Raw genomic sequence first — 27,653 nt, 5'->3', positions numbered from 1 at the left:
AATGAAACATCGGTTAACGCAATATCGTGCTGGCAACAAATATATATATATCCGGAGTAATTGAAATTTCACCAACTTATGCAAATTACGCTCCACTTCCGTGCGCGGGGTCTTCCTAATCGCGGCGAATCGAGACGTTTAAAAATCAGGGAAACGCTTCGAAAAATTAGCGCGACGATTCATTTTTCTTCGCAAGCGTCGAGTGAATTTCCCTCGAACCAACCGGTCGTTGTCAACGATGGCTTCGAGTATTCTTTCCTTGCGCGATCCCACGCTGCTACCATAGAACAGCCGCAAGGATACACACACACACACACACACACACACACACGCTCAAATTCCGTTGTTTTTTTCTTCCTTTTATTCCATTCTGAGGCAATTTTAATATTATCTTTCGAATTACGGCCCTCCGGTGATTCACGACGCACGTTCCCATCACATACGCTCACTACCAAATTAGACTCCAATAATCGCGTTCATATTTGGAACCATACCGCGTATCCTTGTACACGCGTACTCTCTTACGAAACTTGCCTTATGTAATGGACTACAAAGAAAAACTTGTATACAAATATAAGTAAATCTGTGTCATTTGCGGTGATAGCTGCACCAATCCCGGCAGTCAAAACGCGCGTTTATTTTATTTGTACGAAATTACAGTTTTTGCCGCGACAGCAATACGATTTCAATCACGAGTGCTTTTTACCTTCGCAGATGTTTTATACCTCGTATCTGTAATGTACACGCGTATACGGATTTATGATTCCCGAGAAACCATTACGACGAACCACCTTTGATGGTCATTCTTTGCCGTATCGTTTAAAGTTATCGTATCATTCGGTGAAGCTATTCGCGATATTGCAACGAACACGTCTGAAAATAGACACTTGGAGCAGGTTAAACTGCTAGAATCAACTAGTGAATCGTTGAATAAAAATTACCGAGCAACTAGCACCGTGGTGGTAATGGAGATATCGAAAAATAAGGAGAAAAAGCTGGAAGATATCGGTATCGCGTTGTTCGAAATATCAGGGAAAAGATAAATTTTAGCATTCGTTCTTTATCGCGAGCAGCGAATCTTCGCTTTTTACTTTCTTTTATTCAATCGAAGAAACTCTCCGTTGATAATGCAGTTCTCTGTTTCGTAACTGGAGACCGGTCGAACGTGTGACGTCAGTATAGTGCTGTGTTCCTCTCTTTGCCACGCGTTGTGCAGTGATATTTACTCGGACAAAATAAGAAGAATACGAAAGGTACTTAATCGACACTCAGTGGACGTAATCGATCGAATAGCGAGTGCGAACGGTGTGATCCTCGTAGATTTTCATATAATTTTCACGGGACGCAGGTAACGTACGTGTGTGCAAACGTGATGCAACTTTGGTTGCGCCGATAGGAACATACACGTGGGTCTAGCGTATAAGCGAACGATTTGAGTATAGCGTAACAACGTTAAAAAGCGTATAATTGAAAATTGTTAAAGTTAGCAATCTATAAATAACTCGTTCTTCTTTCGAAAGTAAGGTTAAGTCGCAGTGTACATCTCATGCCTGGTTCGAGTGCCTAGTGTTACGAGGCAGCACCGTACGATGTACCTATACAGTGCAAAGCTCCCTCCATTCGATCGATTCGGTACTAAATACTGGCGGCTTTATTCAAATCTCTCGATACGAACATTTCCATGGAGGAATTATTTCGCGTGACTAATTAGAAATGGGGGGACTCGTTACCGTGGGCAGGTATATAGCTACGTCTTTACCGAGCAGACGTAATCGATAAAAGCGCGGTCGGTCACAGCGAGACGATGCAAGGAAAAGTAGGAGCGACGGTGATGCCACGGCGCCAAAGCGGCTGTTGGGTAGCATCGCGGGCGGATCCTTTCTTCTCTTCCATTATCGTAATTTGCAAATTTCCCGGGGATCGTGACGAGGAACGGCGGGAGGTGGCGCGGTCCCGAGCTAAACCGTTCCGTAGACTGGATAGTTTGAGGACAGACGGAGAAAGAGGTAAAGGAAGACCGGTTGGATGGTGGATGGTAAGAGAGAAGGAAGGCGAAAGAGAAGGGAGAGGGGCCAAAAGATGAGACAGAGGAAGAAGAATCGGAAAGTCAGTGGCGGATTGGCGGCCTGAGGCGCGGTTGCAGATTCCCGGCGTGATGCCGGTGATTCGCGGCTTTGGTGCCCAGTAATCGTCGGTCCCCTTACCCGACGTATTCCTCCTCCCTCGCATCTTTGCTCAGAGAATCCACCTCGTCCCTTCTTCTTTCTCTCGAATTCGCTTCTCCGCACTTTTCTTCGCCTCCCTGCGCCTCCCTTCGCCTCCCTTCGCCTCCCTTCGCCTCCCTTCGCCTCCCTTGCTCTCCCTTTGCCTCCCGTAGGCGTCTCGTACCTGTTTCATCCTTTTGATATGGCGCGGGCCGTTGTACAGCGAAGGATGAAGAGAAAGAAGGGGGGCAATCTCGTGGTAAATACAGCAATCGCTTGATGTGCCGTCCGCATTAATATAATTAGTCACCCCGAGCGCTCGAACCGCTGTTCGAGAAGCCGAGTCGTCTCCGCTCTACTCCATTCTACTTCGCTCTACTTGCCCTACCTTGATTCTGTTCGAAGTATCACAAGGCCGGGGGCAGTGCGTGCATAGGTAGGTGAAACATGGTGAAGTTAAAGATTCCGAGGGTTGCAGGAATAAGGGCGTGGTCGATCCATGTTGGATCATTTTCATTTCTATCCATGCAAACTGATATCCCTCCTCCCTCCCACTGCGTATATATATACATATATATATATATCTATACGTACGTGTCCATTTTTACTCAGCATGTTTTAGCACGTAGACAAAGACGTATCGGTATACCTCTAGGTGTCGCGAACCGAACGGTGTCGCTGTGAAATCCAAACGAACGTTTATCTATAGCGTGGAACGCGTATTTTAAGATTTCTTTCCGTATGCAGTGCCGAGTTCGTTAAATCGCGATACACCACGATGTTTGTACACCACGAAACCTCGAGCAATGACGATAAATTTCTTCTATTTTTCTTAGAATGGCGCCAAAGAAAATCGAAGAACCCGAACGGAAACCACTGATTGGCCGCGTGGGCACCAACTTGAAAGTTGGTATAGTAGGCATACCTAACGTAGGAAAATCAACCTTCTTCAATGTCCTCACGAAAAGTCAGGCGGCTGCTGAGAATTTCCCCTTCTGCACCATCGATCCCAATGAAAATAAGTATTTACATTTATTATGCATGCTTATTCGTCTTATTAACGTTAATCGCATTTCGCGGTCGCAATTGCAAATATCTAACCTATCGTTGAATCGCGTGTCGTTTGTTCGTAACTTTAAACGAAAGAATCGTTGGGTAACCTCAAAGTAAAATATACTTAACGATGTGCGATAAAACTTTGTACAACGCGAAAGACGATGAAGGAAAAGACGACGACAACCAGTTTTACGCGGATGCATCTTTTATCACGAAAAAGAGCTTTTTTCCATTCATCAAAGGATATCCTCGTATAGAATATACCCCCTCGTGGCCTAAACCTCATTCGTGCGTGTATCCAAAAGCTAATTCTTACTACCCCTTTCTCGAGGATACCAACCCGTTTACCAGATCTTCCACCAAGTGTGAATCGAGAAAACATGGCGATATTCCACCGCACTTTGGCCCGTCCGAAGAACCTTACGAGATTCGCGATCCCTATTGCGAATCCGAGGCAAGAAGAAAATATCTAGCAAGCGAACCAACGTGTTTCGTTGTCTTGGGAAAACCTGGTCTAAACACCACCAGACTCGCGACCATGATAGCGGACTCTTGGAATTGCGTTTTGATTTCCCCCTTGCCTCTTATAAAACAGGAAATCCAGCAAAACAGCGAGAAAGGCAAATTCCTCGAAGATATTCTAAGAACAGGCGAATGTCTAGGTCCGGAAATTGTCACGAATTTGTTAGCAAGTCGACTGAATAAAAGGGACGTGTTTCACAAGGGGTACATCGTGGAAGGGTTACCGCTAATTTCAAACGTGACGCTCGATTACTCCTCATATCCGAATATTTCCGACGAAAAGTCCAGTTCACGGAATACCTCGGAGAAATACATAAAGCTTTTCGGTCTAACGTTTCCTGGGGTATGTAATATGGCAGACGAATTCGAAGATAACGTACCTAATAGCGGTAAAGATATTTCAAACTCGAGTAAAACCGCAGAGGATAAGACATGCGCAACGAAACCCAATTACCAGCGTTTTATCTACAGTCAAATCGATGATATTTTCGCAACGTGGCCCATAAAACCAACGATAATTGTCTACGTAATGTGTCCTGACGCAGACGTCGTAAGAAAACGCGAATATCTTCGCATAGACCCGATAGCTGGCCGTATCGTAGACACGAGTTTCGCCGAAGCGAACGAGAATATCGAAATGCTGTTTTCCCACGATAAATTACGACACGGCATGAACGTCTCTTACGGATTGTATCAGCAGCTCGTGAGCGAGGAACGGATTTTAGACGAGAATCGAGGAAAGTATCTACTGAAGAGACTTTCCGACATGAAATCGAACGTGAAAACGCAATGCGCATTGTATCAGCGTTTCGCCGTACCTTCCATCGAGAAACGGACTTTGTTGCACAATCCGGAAAACGTAATACGCGTAGATGGTCGCAAACCAGTGTCACTGATGTTTCAAACCGTGGTTTCGCGTTTACGCGTGTTGCCGATACAACGCGTGATTCTGCCGAAAAGATTCCTGGATCACGTCGCGGTGGAACTGGACGAATTCGAGAGCAAATCGAACGAAGAAGCGTTGCATGATTTGACAAACAGAGAGACCGTTTCACCGTTATTTCCTTGGAGGCTCTCGGCTTGGAATTTTGTTTGTCCGGTCGAATTAGCCAGAGGAAGAACAGTGGAAGGAGTCGCGAAACATGCTGTTCGATTCATGAACAAGATCTTCTTTCTTTCGTCGATCGAAGCGGTTGATTTATTTACGGAGAACCCGAGAACTTTTCTTCGCAACTTCTCTCCTCGACCAACTTGTAAACTCGCCGTGTTCGGTCCGAACTACTCCGGTAAATCTGATTTATGCGACAAATTGGCGCAAATGCTGAGGGGCACGGTCATAAATGTGAACGAAATCGACAGATCTTTAACGGACGTAGACTCGAATGTTTTTCTTCGTTCACCGCGTTACGAAATTTTGCCAGAAAGGTCTAACGCGATTGTAGAAGCTGTACGAAACTTACCGAAGGAAGAAATAGACGTGGATGTATGGAGGGATGGGGGTTACATCGTGGACGGTATGTATCCTAATATCGATTGTTGGAAAATAATCGTGGAAGATTCTGGGATTATTTTCGAAGATGTAATTCTTTTGTTCGACGAGGATCCTTACGAATATTTATTGTCCAAGTGGTACAACGTTCACGGTGACAAAGATGAAGAGGAATTTAAAGAAGAACAGGCGGAATACTTTAAAGCTCAAGAGACCGAGGAAGGGGTACGAGGACTGGCCGAATATCTCAGGCAAATTCAAAAATTCCAGCTGGATTGGGAAACGATGAGGGAAGAAGTGATGGATAGTTGTAGAAATCTGATTACCTGCGATATTGGCAAAATAAATAACGTCGCAAAGTACGTGATGGATCGAATTAAGGATCGCTATGCGGATAAAGCGAGAATCATGAGCGACGAGGAAAAGGAGAAGGAAAAAGATCTTGCAGATTACATCGCAATGACTGATTACTCTGAAAATATGGAGGAAGATGGAGGCGAGATGGAAGGCGAAAAGGAAACGGTGGAGACGAACTTGAAAGAGGATAATCGCCGTTTCGGAGATACTAATTACTATTGTCCAGTAGCGTTAATAAAATACAATGTGCTCTGGAAGGGCAAGGAGGAGTTTAGCGGAATTTTTATGGATAAAATATATCACCTGTCCAGTGCCGAAGCTCTGGAAGAATTTATACGCGGTCCGGAAAAATTAAGCCTTCCGTTAAGAAAACCGTTGTCTTTAATTCCACCGCTTCGCGTGAGTATTATTGGTCCATCGGGAAGCGGAAAAAGCACGTTGGCAGACGCGATATCTCGAGAATGTGGCTTAGTTCATATAGATTATTTCCGGTGTTTCACCGTGTACATGGAATCACGCGGAATGCCACCAATTTCCCATAGAGACGTTATCGCTTTATCCGCGGATCTTCCGGACGAAGTAGAATTACCAGAAGATTTCGACGACGAAAGATACAACAGCGACACTGCCACCATCCAAACGTTCGTTCGAAATTATTGGGGAACCGGAAGTGCACTTCCCAGAAAAATGCAACGCGAGTGTTTATTAAAGTTTTTCGACGGACTTTATAATCAATCCGGCGTCGTGCTCGATCAATTTCCAAGCTGTTTAGAAGACGTAGAGATGGCGCGGAAATATTACACGGTGCCTGAGATAATATTAGAACTTCGTTGCGGCAAAGACACGGCGTCGGAAAGGATGATACCTAAATTACTCGAAATGTGGCAGGAGAATTTAGAAAACAAGAAACTTACCGAACATGCACGATACACGGCAGAACTCGAAGATTACGAAACGAATCGAGACATTTGGATAAAAAGAATGTTGGATAAAATATCGGATCAACGATACGTGGAAGAAGGAGAAGGGTATGAATACGTGGGAGAAGATATGGAAGACAAGAAATTTGAGCTAGAAGAAACGTGGTATAGAGAAAATCCTGAGCCGGTACTGTTCACCGACTGGGAAAATGTTGAAACGGCGAAGCAAAGAATCGAGCAAGAGTTTCGAAACAAGTATGAGGACGATTCTCAAAAACTAGACGCTGTACGGAGTATTCTGAAAGACGAATCGATACCGTACGTCGTAGTGGATGCAGAAGAGAACGCGACATACGTTTATCTGCAAGTTTTGAGAATTCTCGAGCCTCGTGTTCATCGAAATGTTACCATTCTGGAGAAAATCTATACCATAGATCCCGAAACAGCCGACGTACTTCTCGATTGCGGCTACTATCTCCTAAGTTCTTTTGGTCGCTGGTGTCCCGTGCAATTGCGTCGAAACGAAATCCCTCTGCAAAGATTCTTGCTGTTAGAGACTCTGCGAGAAGTTTATCCCGTGATACACCGACAATACGTTTATTTTTTCGCCGGCAAAGATGCGCAAACCGCATTTCTAAAGAGTCCGCTCAAGTATCTCGAGCAAGATTCTCGCGTACCTGTTATTCCATTCCGGCTTTCCATCATCGGACCACCTAAATGCGGAAAAACCACTCTGGCGCAACGGTTCGCGAAAAAGTACGGCGTGAAAGTAGTAACTCGGGGAGCTGCTCTACGTTACATCGCGAAGCATTTTCCTTGGACGAAGTCTGCACAATTGACGGAATCGTATCTTCGTGCGGGTGAAATGGCTCCGGCGGAATGCGTATACCGTGCTGTTGAAACGTATTCTATCGATCCCGATGTGATTTCTCAGGGTTTCGTGCTGGATGGCTTCCCCCTGAACCGCAAAGAATACGAGGAATTGGCGTTTCTGGGTTTTCAGCCAACCATCATTCTTGATCTCAAAGCGACTCTAGCATTTTGCCTCGATTGCTTATCTCGCGCGGCCGATCAAACGACGAAACCACCCAACTTCTCGAACAGATTTTTGACACATCGGTACGACATTTGGAAAATCGATCAGGAGAATTTCCGAAGGTGGTTGAAAAATTTCACTCAGAACGTAATCGAACTGGACGCTACTAAGTGTACGTGGTACGTGTGGACGCGAGCCGATGAAAACGTATGTTCGAGGTATATGTTTATCAGATCGTACTTTCGCGAAAGCGATTACGATAAGGTACTTAATTTGAAATATATGAGCGTTTCACCGTACGAATTCAAAAGGCGGCAAAGTCGATTCGAAAGGTATTGCCCTCTTTGCTTGTATTACGAGAACAAGATGGAATCTTCTGGACCTCCTCCGGATCATCGTGGAATGGTCCAGTTTAGAGAGCATTTCTACTGGATTTGTTCGCAACATATGAACGAATTTACTCGAAATCCACACAAGTATCTTCCACCAGCGAGTACCGCGTATTTGCCGAAAGATCGTCCTCGTATCCTGACGGAAACGGTTGATTTGGAACATTCCTGTTGGGCGAAACGCTTGCAAGTTGGGGGGTACTGTTTAGTAACGTATGTCGAGAATCTACCGACTCGAAAACTCGTACCTGGGATGTCGACTGTAGGGATTCTATACAAAGACAACTTATACTTGTTTTGCACGGAAGATTGCCGTCGGAAATTTCTCACCCAGCCTGACAAATACGCGAACGTCGATATCAAATTTTTACGTACCCTAACAGCGATCGACGTAAAAACTTTACCACAGCTTGGTTTCCTGGAACAAACGGTCGCCGAGTTATTGGTAAAAGGTGTAAATCAAATTAGCGTAAGTCGACCGAAATTGCCAGGTCTATCGCCATCGGTTACTGCCGCCATATACCTCGGTGCATACTTGAAAACTCATAACGCGTCGTACACTATAGCGGAAAGCAAAGTATACAAAACGATGTGCCAAAGAATTTTCGCCCGCGAAAAGATGATCAAGGTGGCAACTCGAACAATGAAGGAAAGGCTAAACCCTTTCGTGCATGTACCCGTGGATAAAAATCAACGTAACTATGGTTACAGATTGAGCGGACAATTGTCAATGATATCTAGCATATACTCGAATCGCTCCAATTCCATTGTATTCCGTCGAACATCACCGACTCAACTTTTAGTCGATCCCGATGACGAATCGTCGAACGATGATTCCAATGAGGATTTTGTACTCCATTAAGATTTAAGCGTCGTTATAAAACCCCCTGACTCCGTGTAATAAACGATTTATAGATAGGCGACACATGGTTGTACCATTTCTTATTTTCCATTGAAATTTATCACCACTTCAATTTACTCGTTGGCTAACTGCGCTTTATTTTTCAGCACGTCGCGTACCCGTTCCTGACGCAAGATTCGATTACTTGTGCGAATATTTCAAGCCAGCTAGGTATGTAGCTGTGTCAATATTATTCGATTATAACAAGTATTTAACGTACGTTACTAATGTCATCGAACGAAAGCGACGAGCCTACCCGAAAACACATCTTAGCAATGGGAACGAGTTGGAATAATCATTGACATATCCGTACTTCTTCGTTCCTATTTTATCAAGGTAGGGGCGGAAACAGGAACAAACGGTACGTGATACGCAATGCAGATTCAAGAAAATTCGCCTATGCGATACACGGTACACGCTAATATTTCGCAGTAAACGTAATATTTTTACGGTAGGCTAATATTTCCTGCTACAATGCAAATGAATTTATACCGAAAATTAATTAGATCGTTGCAATTTGAGCAACGAGCTTTGGTCGCTTTGGAACTTCAAAATGGCTAATTCAAATTTCATTCCGCGTTTAAAATTGATCAAACATGATAACGAAAGTTTCATTGAAACACGTGGAAACCGCTATACGTGCTGTGGTATGCATCAGCGTGGGTAACCGTGGATGAAAGCCGTGTTTACCGTACCTCGCGTCATCACGCTGGCTCGTTGACACGATGAGATTGAATGTACAAAGCAGCAGAATCATGGGTGGATAGGAAAGCAAAGCGTACATTCGACCCGTGCTAAAATATTCTTTAGCTGCCGTTACAGTTAGTAAACAGTTAACCAAAGCACGAAAGAGTAGCAGAGAATCGATAAACTTCGAACCGGTGGAATTATCGAACGAAAGGACCAATCGCGTTTACTTTGCGACACGCGTATGCTGACAATTCTACTAATTTGCAGAGAATAAAACGCGGAACGGGTGTTAGATCAAAGAGCATGTCTTGCATCGTGGTCATTCACGACCCAACTCTGGAACACTGTCACCAACACCGACACTGCACGATCCCCGACTAGTTGTCACGTGTCAGATGATTCAACGATCTCTAATGAAAGCCACCTAACACGGCATTCCCCTTCTTGCTCATTTTACCAACGCCTCTCTTCAAAGGCTAATTGTTTAATGATGCTACTTGCATTAGCATTTAAATACAGCTCGTTGTCACTGCGACGCCCTCGTTTAAATTCTAGACGCGTGCATGTTACAGTCTACCATAATCCCTAGGCGCTCGTTACGCTGTTCGCACACGAACGAATCCAGGATCGCCGCTAAGACTTATCTTTATTTGCCTTTTCAGCAAAGTTCCAGCTTTCTTAAATGTCGTGGATATCGCTGGCTTAGTCAAAGGCGCCGCGGAGGGACAAGGCCTGGGAAACAATTTCCTTTCGCATATCAATGCTTGCGATGGAATTTTTCATCTCTGTCGTAAGTTCAACATAAATATACCGAAACACATAAATACAAAACACGAGTTTTCTATGCAAATAAGCTACATCGTTGCTATCCGAGGTGAACGATAACCGATAAAATCGATCACGTTAAAGCGAAGTTACCATTGACGATAGGATGGAAGATTAGTTTTGTCATCGTGTTTGCTCCTTCCGTGTATTGCACGTGCAATCATGGTGGCGAGTTTATCTCGCAACACGCACGAGTAGCTTATAAGTACAGCGAAACACGTTATAGCTTTACCGTTATTAACCGTTTTCGTAGAACTCTATCGATTGTGAAAAATTGAATTTCGAAAGAGGATTAATCTTGTATTTCTGTGGATCCAAATGCAGGAGCCTTCGACGACGACGACGTTACCCACGTGGAGGGAGATGTGAATCCCGTAAGGGATCTTGAAATTATTAGCGAGGAGTTACGATTAAAAGATATCGAATTCTTGAATGGGCATCTCGAAAAGTTAGAAAAACTCGTTGTTCGGGGAAACGACAAGAAACTCAAGCCTGAATACGTAAGTATCGAGTTATCTTTTAATATTTCGTACCTTCCAATAGCATTAGCTTCGTGCAAGACGTTTAAAGAAATTCTTTCTATTTTTTACTTTCTTCCTTTAATCTTTTCGTGAGGGTTCGGATGAAAAAAGGAATGAAAATGGTTGCGAATGGAGGCATATTGCAGTATCTGAACGAAATTATCGAGGAAATTAAGAGAACGTGATCGGTACACTGCTTCCTAGAACGAATCAATCGAATTACCCTCTTTCCGTGGATTGACCCACGGCAATTTCCGATCTCTCCCCTCGTTCTAGACTTTGCAATTTGCTAAAACTTTTCGAGAGTTCAAAGTTGCCTCTTCGTCCTCTCTCGGTCAAACTAATGGAGAAACGTTTTGTTAGTGCACCGTCCTCTAATCACAGTGCGATCGCGAAATTATTCCACTCCGTGACGCATACTCGTGTGGCGAGCTATTAAACGGAAGATTGGATTCTTCTACTCGATAGTAAAAATACGTATATTTGCACAATAATGGGAAAAACGAGTTTCTGAAAGGAGCTAATGCTTGCAGAGATATAATCGAATGCTTTTCTGTGTAGGATACATTACTGAAAGTGAAAGGTGTAATGGTGGATGAAAAAAGGCATATCAGGTTTGCCGATTGGAGTGCTACTGACGTAAGTTGATCGTGTTTTTCTGTGAATTAAAAATTTTAACACTCTCTCAATATCGTGTCCTGTATTTACAGATCGAAGTTCTCAATAAATATTTATTCCTTACATCAAAGCCAGTTATTTATTTAATTAATCTCTCCGAAAAGGATTACATACGTAAGAAGAATAAATGGTACTTATATATCGTTTATTATCTGGAATCTATATTTATCGTCAATTTGATACTTTAGATACTAAGTTAATGTATCGATATTATATATTAACGCGTTAATTTCATATATCGATAATTACTGACGGTATCTCGTAAATTTCAGGTTGATAAAGATCAAGGAATGGGTTGACAAGAACGATCCCGGAGCTATTTTGATTCCCTTCAGCGGGGCCTTTGAAAATAAACTTCTGGATATGGACGAAGTAGAACGTGCGAAATATTTTGAAGAAAACAAGGTTACTAGGTGGGTAACCTTACAGCCTAGTCTGTAACTTCTTGCCACGCAGTTCTCTTTAGAAAGAATGCAGGACTACCCGTATACTTGGAAACGAAACTGCTGTCAAAACGTGCAAACGTGCCCTACATAAATTAAGAAACGAAAAAGAGAAGGAGAAAATGACGAACGTTAAAAAAAAGTTGTTAGTGAGCCAAAGTTCGGTCTGAAAATTTGAAAAAACTCGGTTTTTATTTAACTATGCAAGTTATCTACTGACGGTAATAACAATGGCCGGCTCGGTTTAAGCGTCTAGACTAGCTCAACTTTCGCGTAGGGTTACTAATAAAAGCTGCGGCATCTTTATTGTGGTGCATTATATTTTTACGAACGGCTATTCAAATTCTTGCAAAATTACATAAAAACCCCTCCTACCCTCCCGGGCACACCGGTATAACCAGGGAGACGAGTGGAATGAGGATCAACCGGTTCAGTTGGCTAGTAGGTCATTCGCGAACAAACTCCGCTCGTGTTATGCACGGTAAACTCGATCAAGTTCGCATACGTTTTAGAGATTACCATAGATACGTCATGCTATAGAGAAAATTGTAGTTATAAAAATAAAAAAAGAAGAAAAGAAAAGCTAAGCTGTAGCTAACATGAGAAATATTAAATCGTGTTTGCCGATGATGCCCATAATATGAAATCTAAATTCTTCGGCAAATTTCGTCGATCCCTCGAAATGACCGTATAAGGTAGGTTCTTTCGGTAATCATAGGGGACAAACGAAGGATTTCTAGATACTGCGATTTTATTTCGTGACCGCAGATAACCGAGGCGCCGAAGTAGATCTCGGACAGAGTTAGAGTGATAAAATTGCGGTATTAAGTCGTTCAGCTTTATGTGTATTCTCTGAAGTCTCGAAGTTCGTTGGGCTCACAAAACAGGATGGCTTCCCTTCTTGTACCCTGTCATTAGACGATATTCGGTTCGAGACAATCATATTCCACAGTCCTGTTTTTTGACCACCCCTTCTTTGAACTGAGAATCTATTTTTCTTTTTTTCTTCTTTTCTTTTTCTCTCTTTTTTTCTAATACGCCAAGCTGAAAATTTGTTGTTTCACCTTACGAATCTTTTTCAGCGCGTTGGACAAGATCATCGTCCAAGGATACAAAGCATTGCAACTGCAATACTTCTTTACAGCAGGACACGACGAAGTTAAGGCATGGACTATCCAGGTAAATCAAAATGAATCAATCTTTCGAAGCCTTTTTTGCGTCATCTTATACGTCATTTTTCTCGTTACTTTAGAAAGGCACAAAGGCACCTCAAGCTGCAGGAAAAATTCATACCGATTTCGAGAAAGGATTCATTATGGCCGAAGTTATGAAGTTTGACGATTTTAAAAACGAAGGATCGGAAGCAGCAGTGAAGGTAAATACCGCACTGACAGGTATATCAATGTTTCGTTTACTTTGATCTTTGTCCTTTGTTGCCCAACAGGCTGCTGGGAAGTACAGACAGCAAGGGCGCAACTACGTTGTCGAAGACGGGGATATAATTTTCTTTAAATTTAACGCTGGTGCCGGATTAAAAGATGCGAAGAAAAAGTGATGGCACGTTTTGCTCATGTTGTTGCTAGTTCATTTGTACATCAACATGATTGCTATGTTTTGTTGCACGTGCGAAATGCGCATGATACGATCGAAATCGCTTTCTGATACCCCTTGAATTTATTTTCCGTTCTATATAAAATCACATGTACCATCGTTGATAACGATAGCAACATTTTTATATTAGCATTTGAAACTTGAATCGAATAAGTATTTTTACATGTTCTATTATACTATAAAAGTAACACGCCTTTTGCTTGTACGATCAAAACGACTTTGTCAGTTCTATCGTATCAATGTTGGTCAAGTTTGTGGAGCATTCGTCACTTTTCTTTCACATTATACAACGGTCACGTAACTGGAAACTTGCATTTTAAAGATCAGTTGGTGTAAATAAACAATAAGAGCTTCGTAATATAATATCCTGCTTTTATCACTCTCAATAATTAGTAAACACGAAATGACCATTGTACGTTTTTTAATGCTGCTTTGTACATTTCCATATTTATTCTAAATATATTTCTTTAAAAGATAAATATGTAATAAAAATACTTTCTTCCCGAATAATAATAAATCCGGTACGTTTAAAACTTGTTATGTACATTTTATCATTAAAATTGTAAATTATGTAACTATATAGGTTATAAATATTTTATTCAGCTTCGTGTTAATATGGATACCAACGAAATATCGGTTAAGAAACGTCAGTTCTTCTTTATGCCAACGACGATTTAAAAAATGGCGAAATCATCATTACGTCTTAATAAAACTAATTAATATTATTTAAAAAGGGAAAATAAACTATTAAAGAGAGTAAATTAATACAGTGAATAAATAATTACTGTTCAGTGACGTATGTTTGGAATCAAATTCTGAAATTTATAAACTATTATCCACTTAAACGATATATAAATTCTATCGATAACGATGCCATGTATATACTTTCAATTTTATACGGCCTACAAAATTTTCTCATGTACCGTGGCTATTCTCAATTAATGATTATTGATTAATATAAGCTTTGGATGTTACATGTCCATTTTTACGATAAAAAAAACACCAAGAATTTTTAACATAGCTGTATGTCAAAAACTATTATCATAAAAACGTAAATGTAACTTTCACTTGGTAAACTTGTGTAAATTATTACATTTATTGTCCTAATAAATTTTCAAAACAATGTAAAAATTAATAAAATATTATCTGCGATAACAGAAAAATCATTCTCTGTGCCAGATCCTACTCTTTTGTTTAAAGTCTTCGCTAATAATATAAAAGAGATACAGTAGCTATTCTTAATCAATGACTATTAAATATTAAATATAAACGTCAAGTACTTCTTTTCACCTTCGAATAGCAATATAATATCTATTATAAACCAATGACTATTAGATAATGTTATTTTATTTATAAAGTACTTATTCTCATCTTTAAAATTGATATTGCAAAGAAGCCATAATTTCAGATATCAACACCATTACGTTCTTTACCTTTTTCGAAGGAAATTGTCATTTATACATTTATCTGACCAATACGACGATATCAACTAACAATAGCATTTCAACGCAAATGATTGTAAATATTAATCTACTGAAAATGTATTTTTGATAAATACGTTTATTAAAATGGTAATGCGATCAAACGGGGAAAATAATGGATTGCGATTAAAAGGAAAAATAATTTGCAACCATAATTCTTTCTTGAAAAACTCTTTTAATTAAATTTGATTCTGTATAAAATCATTATTAGAATATTTAGTATAATGATCTTTGGTATATTTCTAAACTAGATACAAGAGAATAACAATCTTTCCCCTCACGAATAATAACTCTCGTCACTGTCAATCGATGATGTTTCATTTAGAAGACGAAATTTCAACCACTGATAAAATTCTATTTCAGTCTCAAAAAGTTTAAATAAAATATCCCTCTCTCGGGAGTTCAGCACGATTGCGGAATCAATAAAGCGTTTCTCTGTTGGCCCTAAATAAAATGAATCATGATCAACTGGAATCGAAGACTAATTTCCTAAATGTAATTATACCTGCTGCTTATTTACTTACGAATCTTTTTATAAATATGTTTAGCACCGCGAAAGAAATATGGAAATTTATATTCCAGTACATCCATTGACTGTTCCATATAATCTAATATACCAACAACAGGATACCATTCAACAATATTTGCTTTAGCCCGTTGCAATGCCCACTTATTATTGATCTCTCTACAATCGATAGAGATAAGGAAATGCGCAAATGAAATTTTATTTATTATTGCTCACGTATAATTACTCACGTGCATCGAGAATCTTGGCCACAAAACGTAGGTATGGCTCTACCTTCGAACATATTTTTTCGCCTGCCACGATATCTGAAACGTAACAAATGCGTACTCGAATGCAGTCGGTACGTATCGTACAAATTTAATTCCATCCACGGTATACCGTACCGGCTCGTTTTCAACGAAATACTGATAGAAGCTTGCGAAAAGCGTGATTTTTTACCTCTGCAAATTTTGTGCGCCTATAGGATTCCTCACTAGAGAAATGAATGACGGAGACTCTCGTCCGAATTTCGAAAAGTTCAAGAATCTAACATCCCCGTCGAAACTTAAAGGAATTGCCTCTTGCCTTATGATGTTTGTAATTTCTTCCACTAACAATTCCTATAAAATGATGTGAAAATTATTTAGAACGCAGAAATAGTCTACAACTGCTGTCTTCTGCATCGCCTAAAAGCGCAAACTAATGGAACAGTCGGCGCAGGGTATAAAATGTCAAGATGATATAATTATATTCAAAATACATCGCATCTTTCGATATTATTAATTTTCCCATCGTTTGCGGCAAATCTTACTACATCCCCAACTTTAACTAGACATACTCCGGATAGGAATTCTCAACTCGGTTACTTTAATTGGAAAGATGAAAGTGGCACAACTTGGATTGCGACATCGAAAACAGACTCTGATGTGAACGTAAAGTGCAACAACCACTGTGTGATTAAATTTTCCGAACATCCATACGATCAATGAATCAACTGCTGATTCATATTTCTTACATTATTCATGAGATCAATGTCGTTAGCGCATATAGAACCGCGACTATTTCGTATGGCGTGACAGAGAACAATAAGAGAACAATGAGGGAATAATAACTAAAAAAAATTTAATGACTGTCGTATCCTAGATTTTTACCTCTTGTAAAGTTGATAGAAGCCTATGATCACCAGGTGGTAATCGTACGTGTTTAAATGCATTGTAACCCTGCAAGCGCTGTAGCATCAATACTAACAGTTCAGCTCCAGCATCGGGTACACGCGTTAACATTAAGATATGCTTGTTCATTTTCGGAAAGCTTCCACGCGCACCCAATTCCGCAAGAGACGGTGTAACGTATCGATATGTCTATGTAATAAATCACATTATTAGTCATTACATAATTACAGCTGCAATGACAAATTAGCTTAATGAAACTAGCAACGACTGGTAAATAACGCTAAAGTAATATCATTTATGACACAAAAACTCTTTAATTCTCGGTTGTGTGCAATATCTGGGAAACTTATATATAAATCGTGAAAGAGAAAGATCACTTTCCAATAATTACATCCTTTACTGATGCACTTTCACTGCAATAGTATCTAAACTCGGCCAATATATTATTTGAAAAGAGAATTGCTCTCAGGCTACACCGTATTGCAAACGAAAAATATATAATACAGATTTAAAAAGTTCATTGCGTGTGTTTCGTCAAAACTTTTAGATACGATTTCTGCGAAATTCCTAATTATTTAACATAACGTAAATTTATTAAATGCAATTTATACAATTTACCTGGCCTTTATTGATTCCCATTTCTCCCACGTAAGGCTTTTCTATGCTACTTCCTGAATCGTTTGTCATTTCTACTGCTGACTTTGAATTCAAAACGATGAAGAAAACTGTCAAGCAAACAACGACACTAGTTACCAAGCTACGACTTAGCCGCATCTCAAACCGAGATTCGACTGGTTCTGATCCTTCGATGGTGGCTACCTTCTTTTCTCAAAAAATATTTTACCAGTAATCTTAATTACCGACATCGAAAGTCTGAATCACAGATTATCGACGTTTGTGTCTACCAAGAAACTAAAGAGAATGTCAGTGGGTCAGAGACTTCGTACCGCTTGATCCCCACATCTTCACCTAGACCACGGACGAGGTATAGGATAGACTTATCACCTTATGGGACTTCATGCTCCACGTTCTAAAATACCGATCGTCCAAGAAAAGCAGAAAATTCATTATGCCCACTATGACTTATCGCAATGAATTTAGGAATTATATTCAATGTAACTCGCATAACCAAAATGGAAGGTATCGTGTAAAATAAACTACTTGTCAATGAAAATTATCGTTAATCTTATCACAGGCTTCTCAGCGCAAGCTGAAGTACAACTTGGATGCAATTGTCGCTTTGATCTCTAGCAGAAGGGGTCTAAATTTTCATCGCGATACTTTATGTATTAATTGTAAGATCTTCTATCCGACTTGAAGCGAAAAATAAAAATATTTCATCCCTATTCTCTAATTCTCCCGACTCGTCGAGTCAGTGTCTTCCTCGGACACATGACGAATTCGTTGGGACGTCGTTGGACTGATGATGCTCCGCGGTGTCAAGGCGGTCTGAGGTCCTAGTCGTCCTGTGTATACCTACGCGTATACGATCAAAGAATACGTACACTTACACACCTGTACGACCGGAGTATACCCGAATATAACGTGTTTACTGTCCGTCAGATCTCGTGGGATAGTTCCTTAATTGATTGTTACCTTATGGCCCGCAGGGCAGAGACACGGTGTGTATCCGGCCACAAGGCCATCATTGATTCAGCGGTTACCTTCGTTCCGGGGTCACGGCAGTGTTGGCAATGACTCGAGTTAGGCGAGTGACCGATCAGCCAAGTTATCTCGTGTACGTGATCTTTGATACAGAGTACGTCGCTGATATATTAAAATGCGTAGCCTCTTCCACGTAATCGGACTTGGTAATTGCCAGCGTTTTCGGAAAACGGAAAAACTTTCAGAAATAATACCAAGCTAAAAAGTGCTCCTGAATTAAAAATGTGGGATAAACGTAATTATCGTATCAAGATGTAAATTAAGATAGATTAAGCTAATCATAAATATGGTGTTTCCTTTTTATCTAGGGACGTTGTCGTTTTGATATGATATTTTATATCGATTAAAAATTGAAACCCTTCGTGATATCGATTCTTTCATTTCAGTTTTAATTCCGACTAATGTATTGATGTATTAACACAATATCTTGTGTACTGCATCGATAACGTTGGAAATGATAGTGAAATGGTAAGGTATCTAAAATGTATCGTGCAGGATAAATCTATCCCATACCTTGTTTGTGCTTAAACTCCTACCAATGATAGATCTCACGGAAAGCGAGACATAGTTTTTTCATGGGTATTTATTGCATTACGAGTAAGTAGCAGTTACGAAATAGGTATATGAGAGATTTAACTGATCGAGATACCGATAATTTATTCTTCTTTGCATATAAAATTGATTTTTTTGGAAGTGTTGAATTTGAATCGAACGTTGTTATGAATTTTTGCGTATACGCATTCGTATGTTATCGAATCATTTATTCTGTAGGATAACAAATACGATATAAGATAGATCAAGTGTTTAGAACTGGAGTTCCACTTTCTTGCTATTCGGTAATTCTCTAGAAAATTTGCAACGCCATTAATGTCGATCAGATTGCAAGAGCATTCGCTTAAACTGCAAAAAGAATACGATCGATTAAAAGTTACGTATGTCAAAGGAAACAAGCAAACACTGTGTTTATCATTAGTAATACAATTTCCTTTTTAAGCGAAAGTAAATCTGTGTCTTCAAAACTAAAGCAAGACCTTTGTATCAAATAGATCGAAGGATTTCTTTTCTTTTTAATGATACTAGGATGTTAGGAAGTGGAAAAAATTGGCGCGAGCGCCATTAGGTGACTGGAAGTTCCCTGTTCGACCGCTGTTCAACCGGCCGGCGTAGTGGCGCAACTATCCACGTGGTACAGCGTTTCGCGATCATTCTATCCACAAGTTTATTTGTAAACATTTCATAAGATGGACGCGTACGAAACACATAGAAAAAGTTGGGAAGATTTGGACGTGACCAAAGAAGAGTTAAAAAATTTAACCGAGTGTCTAAAAAAGGAAGAATTCCGTAAATTATTAATCGAATACGCTGAAGAGGTGACTGATCCGGAAAATAGGAAGATCTACGAGAAGGAAATCACGCAGTTAGAGAAGGAACGGGGCGTCGACGTTACATTTGTCAATCCAGAACCTGGTTACGTCATAAAAACCAGCGTAAACGGAGACAAGAAATGTTTTCTAAACATCAGTAAAAGCGACATCGTAGGCCGTCCAAGCAGTCAACCTTCTTTCAAACTAGGTCATCGCGGATTACAATGGTCTATTCCTTATACGTTGATACCACCTAGGGACGACCTTGACAAAAAAAATGTACGTTGCAAGGTCTTCGACGTGGTCTTCCATCCCGACACTATTTACCTGACATCGAAAAATGCACAATTTCGCGAAATCGTTAATAACACGGCCATGGATGGCGTGGAGAGCAATTTTAACGTAAGTACTACAAATCATTTTCATAGCTGTTTGTTTATTCATTCTTGTCATTTATTAACGTTGCAAACTAAGGTGAAATTGGATCGAAAAAATCTCAAATTTCCAAAGATGAATTACAAAGGAATATGTCATCCTACCGTAATTAGAAAGGCATCCAAGGAACCACCCACAAAACAATTGGACATAGAACCAGAAATTTATCAAAAGCTGATGTCGAGTTACGATGATAGCAGAAAGCAACAATTCAAGCATTTAGAGAAGATGCCAAAGCGTTGCTCACCTCCTACGACATATTATAATAAAAATGCAGATAAGGATACAGACACGAATAGTAAATATGTCACTCCAAAATTTTCTATAAAACACCAATCCGATATAGAGCTGGAAGATTTTAGCACAAGTAGAAATGCAAAAATGAATGCTACAGTACCTAAAAGATTAATCGTTAATATAGATTTACCTTTACTAAGAACTGCCACCGATGCTTCCTTAGATGTACAAGAATGTTTCCTCAGCATAAAAAGTGAACAGCCTGCAAAATATTTATTGGAGCTTCCTCTGCCTTACCATGTAAATGCTGACATGGGTAATGCCAAGTTTGATCCAAAATACAAGAAGCTTACTATAACGCTACCAGTCATTCAACCAGTTGTATCGGTGTCTGATGCAAGGGAAGATAGTGGAGTTGATAGTGATCACAGTAGTCCTGTACCACTGCTACTGGACGAATCTACAGAAGTTTCTCTTAGTCAGAATCACGAAACTAATCCTATATCTAAGTTTGTAGAGGAGTGTGAAACAGTGGTTGCAGTCACAAAAGTAGGATACAAGAGTGAAACTTTAGAAGATTCTAGTGATACGGCATTACGGACTAGCACAAAAAATATAGATACATTTTTAGATCCTAGCATTACGTATTTACTGCCAATGTTTACTTGTAATATATATAACAATCAATTAGCAATTACTGTAAATGTAAAAAATGTTGATCCAAATTCCATTCGTCATAGAATTTTACAAAACGATTTAGGAATACACATTTTACTAACGTCTATAGGTGCAGGATTTTTTCCTCAATATTACTCGTTATATTTAACAATAAGCGAAAATTCTGTACATCCAGATTCTCTCACGATTGAACCGTGGGATAATAACGTTGTATTTACTATCATGTTAAAAAATGTGGAAGACTTAGCACGCTACTACGTTGGAATAAACGACACATTTATGGAGGAAAAAGAGTTCCCTACTGCTACGTCTTTCAACGATCAACTAAAGAAATTAATAGTAAGTATCTTGAATAGCTACAAGAAGTAAAGATTTAATCTATATCTATCAAAATTTTCTACAGACCGCAGAGGACGATGATTTCGAGACGGATCGAGCAGTCGATGTACAGGCAGAGGATGATGGCGTTGTCATAAACATTAGATCGAATCATTTAGATTCGGACGACGAAGCTGAACGACACAGTATAGAATCAACGGACGAACGACCGAATCATTGTCATACTTTATCAAAGAGTAGATCTGTTTCAGAGAGCAGCGGGGATGAAATAACATGTAATAATATAGCTACAGGTACATACTCGAAAGGTATATTGAAATCGCGACGCACTCATACTTTTTCACGTTCAGTATCCGAATCGAGTGCCGATGAAAATGGAATGGTTGCATCATCCATAGATTGTCATTATGATTCGATACAAGATCTGAATTCTGAATCAGATTGTTCCAGCTTAAAAAAGACGGTACGATTCAACGACGTGGTATCGCGACAATTGTTCAGGTATTGATGCACTTGCAATTCGAGCCATATTTTCCTTAGCAATGACTTACGCCGACTAATCCCCTTCGATTGTTTAGATCTAATTCTAGTATTCTTGGTCAACGTAAAAAGAATCAACGTAAATTACGAAATAAGAGGCGCGCTCATGAACGTAGAATGAGCGAAAGCGAAAACTCTGAAACCGAGGAACGCGACAAGTACAAAGCAAATCAAAAGAATGCGGAAGTTTGCGAGACTGTAAAACCTATACTTAATAAGGATAGACAAATACCGCAACAGAAAACTGCCAATATCGAAATCGTTAAAGCGTCAAGTAATAATCGTTCCTTGCCAGAGCGAAAGTCGGATATCGAGGAAGACATCGTAAATGAAAGCCATTCCAGCAGCTCGAATGAGCCTGCGAAGGATGCGGTTAAAGCACAGTTTAAGAATGACTTGATATTCGACCTCGATATGTAAATTCTGGTAGTTTAACAACCAAAGTATTTTGTAATGTGTATGTGATAATTTTCTAAAGTTGGGCGAATTAAAATGGTTTGCTGATCTTTAAGGTCTACAACTACGAAAAAAAAAAAAGAAATTATGAAATTTACTTAGGATTATGTGATAACTTCTTGATAAAATTGTACGTTCGTACTATTACATTAAGGGACTGTGCGAAAAATAGTCCTAGATGATAGAATTCCTTTAGGTTCGATAATTCAAAATTACCGATCTTATTCTATAGCATTTTATCATCTATATTTATAAAGCATTACGCGAAAATATATTAATAAGAATCTCTTAAATATTTCTCACGCGATCTATTTTAAATTTTAACTATGTCTTATAGGGAAATGAAAGAATCACGTTTCTTAAAATTTTTTGTGGAAAAATCTTACGTCATAAAAAATACGGAAGAGTATTTTACGAGATGAAATTCTTAAACAAAAACGAATTTTTACATATATTTTATAGATTTTCATGCAACTGTTTATATTGAATGCACTTAACCAACACATCTTTTCAGTAATACGATCGTATTGTAATCTGTGTCACGACTACGAAATGTAACTCCAATAATTGAAACAAATAACGCACTTGCATTATTAGTGAAGTGTTTGCCATATCAGTATGCACACAATAAGACACCAACGAGTCCATGCAAAAGTATAACGAAAATAAAACTTTACAATACCATCGATCAACTTCGAAACGTTAAACGCTACGAAATTTGATCTCGAAGTCATGGAATCGTAATTATTATGAAAAGCGTATACAATATATTTTAAAGAAATAACTAGTTTATTTTATTCGCTCCAATTACATCCCAAGTTAATCCTAAGCATAAAATTTTGACAAAACATTCGTGACTCGCGGTATTGAAAAACCGGCTGGTTCGGCATTGTGTACTGCGATGACGGAACTGTTTTGAATAGGAACAGCGTAAGTTCGTTTATCGTTTGCAAGCAGTGGCCGTAAGGTGCGAACCAAAGTACGGTTAACATCGTAGTAGTAAAATGTGATAGAAAAGTGGGACAAGCTAACACGGTGGAGGCAGTTGGCCCGCGATAGGAGCTGTGGATGAGAGGTTGCTCGGAGTTGGAGCCCATCGATCCCGCTACCTGCGGGGGTGTAAGGTCGTTACACTCGCGTCTACCTATGTACGAGCTACATTGCATAGTTCCTCGTATTATTCCTATTGATGCCCTGGCACGAGAGCGAGACAGCGACGACCCTCACGAATGCAATGTTCTAATTTCGCGGCACAACCCCCTGCAACCACTACCACAGCTGTGGTTTACGACAACGGTGACGGGGTCGCGGCCTGATTCGCAAACACTCTAAAAGACGACCTAGAAGGACAAGGGCCTCTCATCATACACTGCGAAGGTACTACCTCTCTTGGGGATGTAGACCAAAGAGTAGAATACACATTGCAAATCTTTTCAACATTTCGGTGATTTTTATTTTCTCTCCGTTTCATTCGCGCGTCGATAAATAAACACGCCGTAACGCGATTAAAATTCGATTTAGCGTGGAAAAATATTTCATAGGTGGAAAAGTCTGGAAATTGCAGAATCGCTCTCGAATCGATTTAGTTTTTGATTAAAATCACGCAATCGCGAGTAAGAAATTTCGCGATTGGACTACCGATGAGATAAAGGTGGTAGGCCTGGCTAGCACCAGGTCGATAAGTCGTCCACCCCTTGAGAGAGTCAGAGGTCGACGTAGGTACACGAGGGTACACGTACCCCATGTACCGTAGTTACGGCAGGCACGACATCGGCAATGCGGCAGCGGTTACGTTGTTATACCGTTCGGCCATCGGCACCTGGCACCACTGGAAAACAGACCAACCCGGCCGGTATCTAATACAGAATCGCACATGTTAGACGTCACCGAGATATTTGCCACGGCAATGATCTTAGCAACCCCATTCACCGATAGAGATACCGATAGAGATACCGATAGGTACACCAGCTTGATCACGTGGCACCGAACAACTCGCTGATAGATAGTTACAAGTTAATACCCCGACATAGACCAATCGAATTCGTCGTATTAGATCGACCCTGTGATACGTAATACCACTAGAGCTATTGGTCTTGAAGAATTACTAGAAATTTTTAATGCCGCAGTTATCTCCGTAATAGGAAATTCTTGTCTACAAAGATAGTCCTGTTTGCACAAAGATGTAATAACTTCTCGGTCTTTGAGGAGCTTCAACCTCGGAGTAATTTCTCTGTCTTCTGCAATCGAATTCAGAAGATTGATACAATGCATCGAATGTTGAAATTAATACACGTGTGATTCGAGTAACTATCTTCATCGTGTAGAAAAACGGGAAAACAAAAAGAGAAAGCGGAATAAGCTCAGCCACGTATAATGTCGCTGTATTTATCTAGCAATGCCTTTAATTCGAGGATATGGGTTAGAAAAACGAAAGATATAAAAATATATATATTTTCTCTCAAAGAAAAATAAAAGTCTGGAGTAAAACGAGAGGTAAGGCAGTGAGAAACTTACTCGTTAATTTCACCATCGTTCGTGGTAAGATTATGCGAGGAACTTTTATTATTTCGGTATTCCTTAGGGAAGAGAAGACGAGCCTTCGACAAAGCAGGAGGGAAAAAAGCGGTAGGTACCCTTAGAACCTTCCTGCCTCTTTTTTATCTCAATCTGTCTCCTTTTCTCCATCCCTCCCAACGGAGTCAGGTACTCGAAGTAGTGGAGTATCGATTATATGGACCCTGCTTCGTGACCACGCGCCGTCTGTACGCCGTGCTGCCCGGATAACCCACTGACACTGACAATTTTCGTGCAACACAGACATTTTTTTATCGATTATTTTTTCTTTAGACCGTCAATATCACGTTTCTTCATATGTGTGCTTCGATGCCACCTTTATATTTTTCCCCACTCTTCACACCGAAAGTACTCGATTTATATTAAAATTTTACATTGCCCAACAGCGTAACAAACATCCGTAAATGCAAATTTTTTTATTCCATATTCATATCTCTTGCGTTATAAAATAAAACGACGAGTACATTCCACAGCTCGCGGAAAATTCTGATCCCACGTGATTTATAGGAATCTTTTGGCAGGCAAAACCCTACTGCTACCCCAAAAAATATCCAACACGATTGTAAGAAACAAAGTAGGCTTTGCAGCGTAAATTGAAGTCGTTTGAGGAAACATCTAAGGAGAAAAGAAGAAGAATAGAAAGAAATAGGGAATAGCCTTTGACCACGAAAATATTCCAATATTTTCTGCAAAATAGGGGATTAGTAACAAGAGCTTATATTACTCCGAAGCGTGATCTACTCTACCAAGCATATTGGCGTAGTTACTGGATTCGTGCTTGAAAAATAGGCCGACATGTCGGATTTGTCTTTTATATACATCACGTTCAAAGAAGCTCGTTTTTCGCTCAAGCAAAATTTATTATCTGACTTGTAAATATCGCGGAATGATATATAACGCGTAGAATTGTATATTATAAATAAATATATGCGATAGAAAATTAAAAAATTAAACGTAAGATCTACGAATTTACAAGATAAATTACCATAATGATGTCCAAAGCAGATCACGAGGGAGGTTTTATTCCAGAACAAAGTAATACGCATTTAAAAGATAGAACTGAACGATAAACGTTCGTTTCGAAAATACAGGGACACCATCGTTCTTCGTTAATCCGAGTCCCCCGAGTCCTTGCGTCTACCATGTTACAAGTCTGTTCTACTGTTCAAGTAGTCTCGTACGTAGCCGTGGAATCAAACAGTCGCCAGAGAAATTCTTTTTACTATGATCTATATCAGAGACGCCTACGGATTGCATGCCCCGCTCACGAGGGACTAACACGCGAATACAGTCAGCGACCCCCTTCGGTGCGGTCACATTATACAATACTACGAAACTGACCTAAGTTAACGTTTCATTCAATATATACTCATACACGAGACCGCCACGAATATATCAAAGTAGGGAAAAGTCGATGAAACGGTGCACGAAATCGCCGTGGTGGTAATTTTCTAAGCTATCGATCTGCAGTCACGTTTCATTTATTGTTGCACTTACTACTTATATTCTGCACAAACGGCTTGATCGGATAAAGAGAAAACTGCGAGCGAAATATAAACGCGTGTAATTTTTCTACCGAAGCTATCGAAGCAAGATTACAGTTGCGCATAGTAGAAAATCATTAAAAAATTGTAGATATCGCGGCGAAAAATAAATTCTCGTTCTCTTTGCTAACATGGGTACTGAGGAAACGAAGAATTCCTTTATAAAAGCAATATGCATGCGTGGATATAGTATATGTTTGTACATGTACTCAGCATTCGTGGATATCATATATTACTTGGAAATTTAATAGCCAAGTTTAATCTCGTTCTCTATTTTATGTCAGTCAACAATATGGTCGAATTATTTTTCCTCGTTTCTCGAAAGTATCATCGAGTCATCAAGAAGAACCCTATCTTCCTGTTCATAAAACGGTATAGAGATAACATGTAATAATTCGCCATCTTTTATGCAAGTGTACTTGAAAAAATGACATTACGTAATAACGTTATATTCTATTTTTTTCCAGTATAAAATTAATCAAATACAATGGAGTACCCTTTCGAACGAAGAACTCAAATTTTTTTAGATCGTATATCTCGTATACGATACTCGAAAATTTGCGAAAATCGAGCGCAAAGCGCTATATTCCTGCAGTGAATTCCGTTCAACAACCCGTACAGAGAAATTAACCGAGTTCGATTCTATCTCGATCAATCACCCCCAACTTTCAACGTATCGCGGTGAAAACCACCAGAATTTTTTCCTGTCGTTTAATTTCTCAACCAAAGCGCTATAGTCAGCAAAGCAAGGTATTTGAGGCTTCGAACGCGATTGAAAGGCTTGAATTTACGTTTTAAAAGATCCAACCATAATGTCGAATAACGTAGAAACTGCGGGCGATATTAAGATAATTCGGAAACTGTGCACCAAGATGTTTGATCCTCGGTTGAAATCTTGACCCTGTTTCACGGCTCGCGGTACACACGCGTTTGGGAATGATCAACGCGCGTGCGTATGCAGGTTATACAGTTTCGCATTAGTGTACTTATCAGGGTACACTTACGGGTGTGCTTGCACATA

The 27,653-nt window shown here is 39.9% G+C and overlaps 3 protein-coding genes across 6 annotated transcripts; 2 read left to right on the top strand and 1 right to left on the bottom strand.

Annotated features, from left to right (window-relative positions):
- Positions 1-1,171: 1,171 nt before the first annotated feature.
- Positions 1,172-14,018, top strand: LOC108555537 (obg-like ATPase 1). Of its 3 annotated transcripts, none has more exons than XM_017911229.1 (11): positions 1,172-1,253; positions 3,041-3,222; positions 8,985-9,045; positions 10,227-10,354; positions 10,714-10,889; positions 11,472-11,549; positions 11,621-11,718; positions 11,861-12,001; positions 13,114-13,210; positions 13,284-13,406; positions 13,476-14,018. In XM_017911229.1, exons 2-11 carry the CDS (start codon positions 3,042-3,044, stop codon positions 13,584-13,586), a joined length of 1,194 nt encoding a protein of 397 aa, XP_017766718.1. In that variant the 5' UTR covers positions 1,172-1,253; position 3,041; the 3' UTR covers positions 13,587-14,018. The 3 variants fall into 3 exon arrangements, with proteins under 3 accessions (XP_017766718.1, XP_017766720.1, XP_017766719.1); XM_017911231.1 differs by lacking the exon at positions 1,172-1,253 and adding an exon at positions 1,280-1,348; XM_017911230.1 differs by lacking the exon at positions 1,172-1,253 and adding an exon at positions 2,342-2,640.
- Positions 14,019-15,400: 1,382 nt separating this feature from the next.
- LOC108555382 (uronyl 2-sulfotransferase) lies at positions 15,401-17,574 on the bottom strand. The gene is made up of 6 exons (XM_017911010.1): positions 17,419-17,574; positions 16,780-16,989; positions 16,088-16,248; positions 15,880-15,954; positions 15,648-15,808; positions 15,401-15,567 (listed from the first exon to the last, which is right to left on the bottom strand). The coding sequence occupies exons 1-6, from the start codon at positions 17,572-17,574 to the stop codon at positions 15,401-15,403; spliced, it is 930 nt and encodes a 309-aa protein (XP_017766499.1).
- A 2,113-nt stretch (positions 17,575-19,687) lies between these two features.
- Positions 19,688-22,537, top strand: Nop17l (PIH1 domain-containing protein Nop17-like). Of its 2 annotated transcripts, XM_017911096.1 has the most exons (5): positions 19,688-20,231; positions 20,304-21,518; positions 21,583-21,811; positions 21,869-22,019; positions 22,097-22,537. In XM_017911096.1, the coding sequence occupies exons 1-5, from the start codon at positions 19,707-19,709 to the stop codon at positions 22,476-22,478; spliced, it is 2,502 nt and encodes an 833-aa protein (XP_017766585.1). In that variant the 5' UTR covers positions 19,688-19,706; the 3' UTR covers positions 22,479-22,537. The 2 variants fall into 2 exon arrangements, with proteins under 2 accessions (XP_017766585.1, XP_017766584.1); XM_017911095.1 differs by having other exon boundaries at positions 21,583-22,019.
- The last annotated feature ends 5,116 nt before the right edge of the window (positions 22,538-27,653 follow it).

Source organism: Eufriesea mexicana, unplaced genomic scaffold (assembly GCF_001483705.2).
Source record: "Eufriesea mexicana isolate 0111107269 unplaced genomic scaffold, ASM148370v2 scaffold124, whole genome shotgun sequence".
Taxonomy (NCBI): domain Eukaryota; kingdom Metazoa; phylum Arthropoda; class Insecta; order Hymenoptera; family Apidae; genus Eufriesea; species Eufriesea mexicana.
Note: the sequence above shows the minus strand (reverse complement) of the source record. Positions and strands in the feature narration are given on the sequence as shown.

Coding starts and splice junctions, on each gene's coding strand:
- LOC108555537 (XM_017911229.1), top strand. CDS start 3,042: ATGGCGCCAAAGAAAATCGAAGAACCCGAACGGAAACCACTGATTGGC. Junction 9,046..10,226: donor GAATATTTCAAGCCAGCTAG/GTATGTAGCTGT, acceptor TTGCCTTTTCAG/CAAAGTTCCAGCTTTCTTAA. Junction 10,890..11,471: donor AGAAACTCAAGCCTGAATAC/GTAAGTATCGAG, acceptor TTTTCTGTGTAG/GATACATTACTGAAAGTGAA.
- LOC108555382 (XM_017911010.1), bottom strand. CDS start 17,574: ATGCGGCTAAGTCGTAGCTTGGTAACTAGTGTCGTTGTTTGCTTGACA. Junction 16,249..16,779: donor TTCTATCAACTTTACAAGAG/GTAAAAATCTAG, acceptor ATCATTTTATAG/GAATTGTTAGTGGAAGAAAT. Junction 15,809..15,879: donor GGCCAAGATTCTCGATGCAC/GTGAGTAATTAT, acceptor TATCGATTGTAG/AGAGATCAATAATAAGTGGG.
- Nop17l (XM_017911095.1), top strand. CDS start 19,707: ATGGACGCGTACGAAACACATAGAAAAAGTTGGGAAGATTTGGACGTG. Junction 20,232..20,303: donor GCGTGGAGAGCAATTTTAAC/GTAAGTACTACA, acceptor TTGCAAACTAAG/GTGAAATTGGATCGAAAAAA. Junction 22,020..22,096: donor GTATCGCGACAATTGTTCAG/GTATTGATGCAC, acceptor TCGATTGTTTAG/ATCTAATTCTAGTATTCTTG.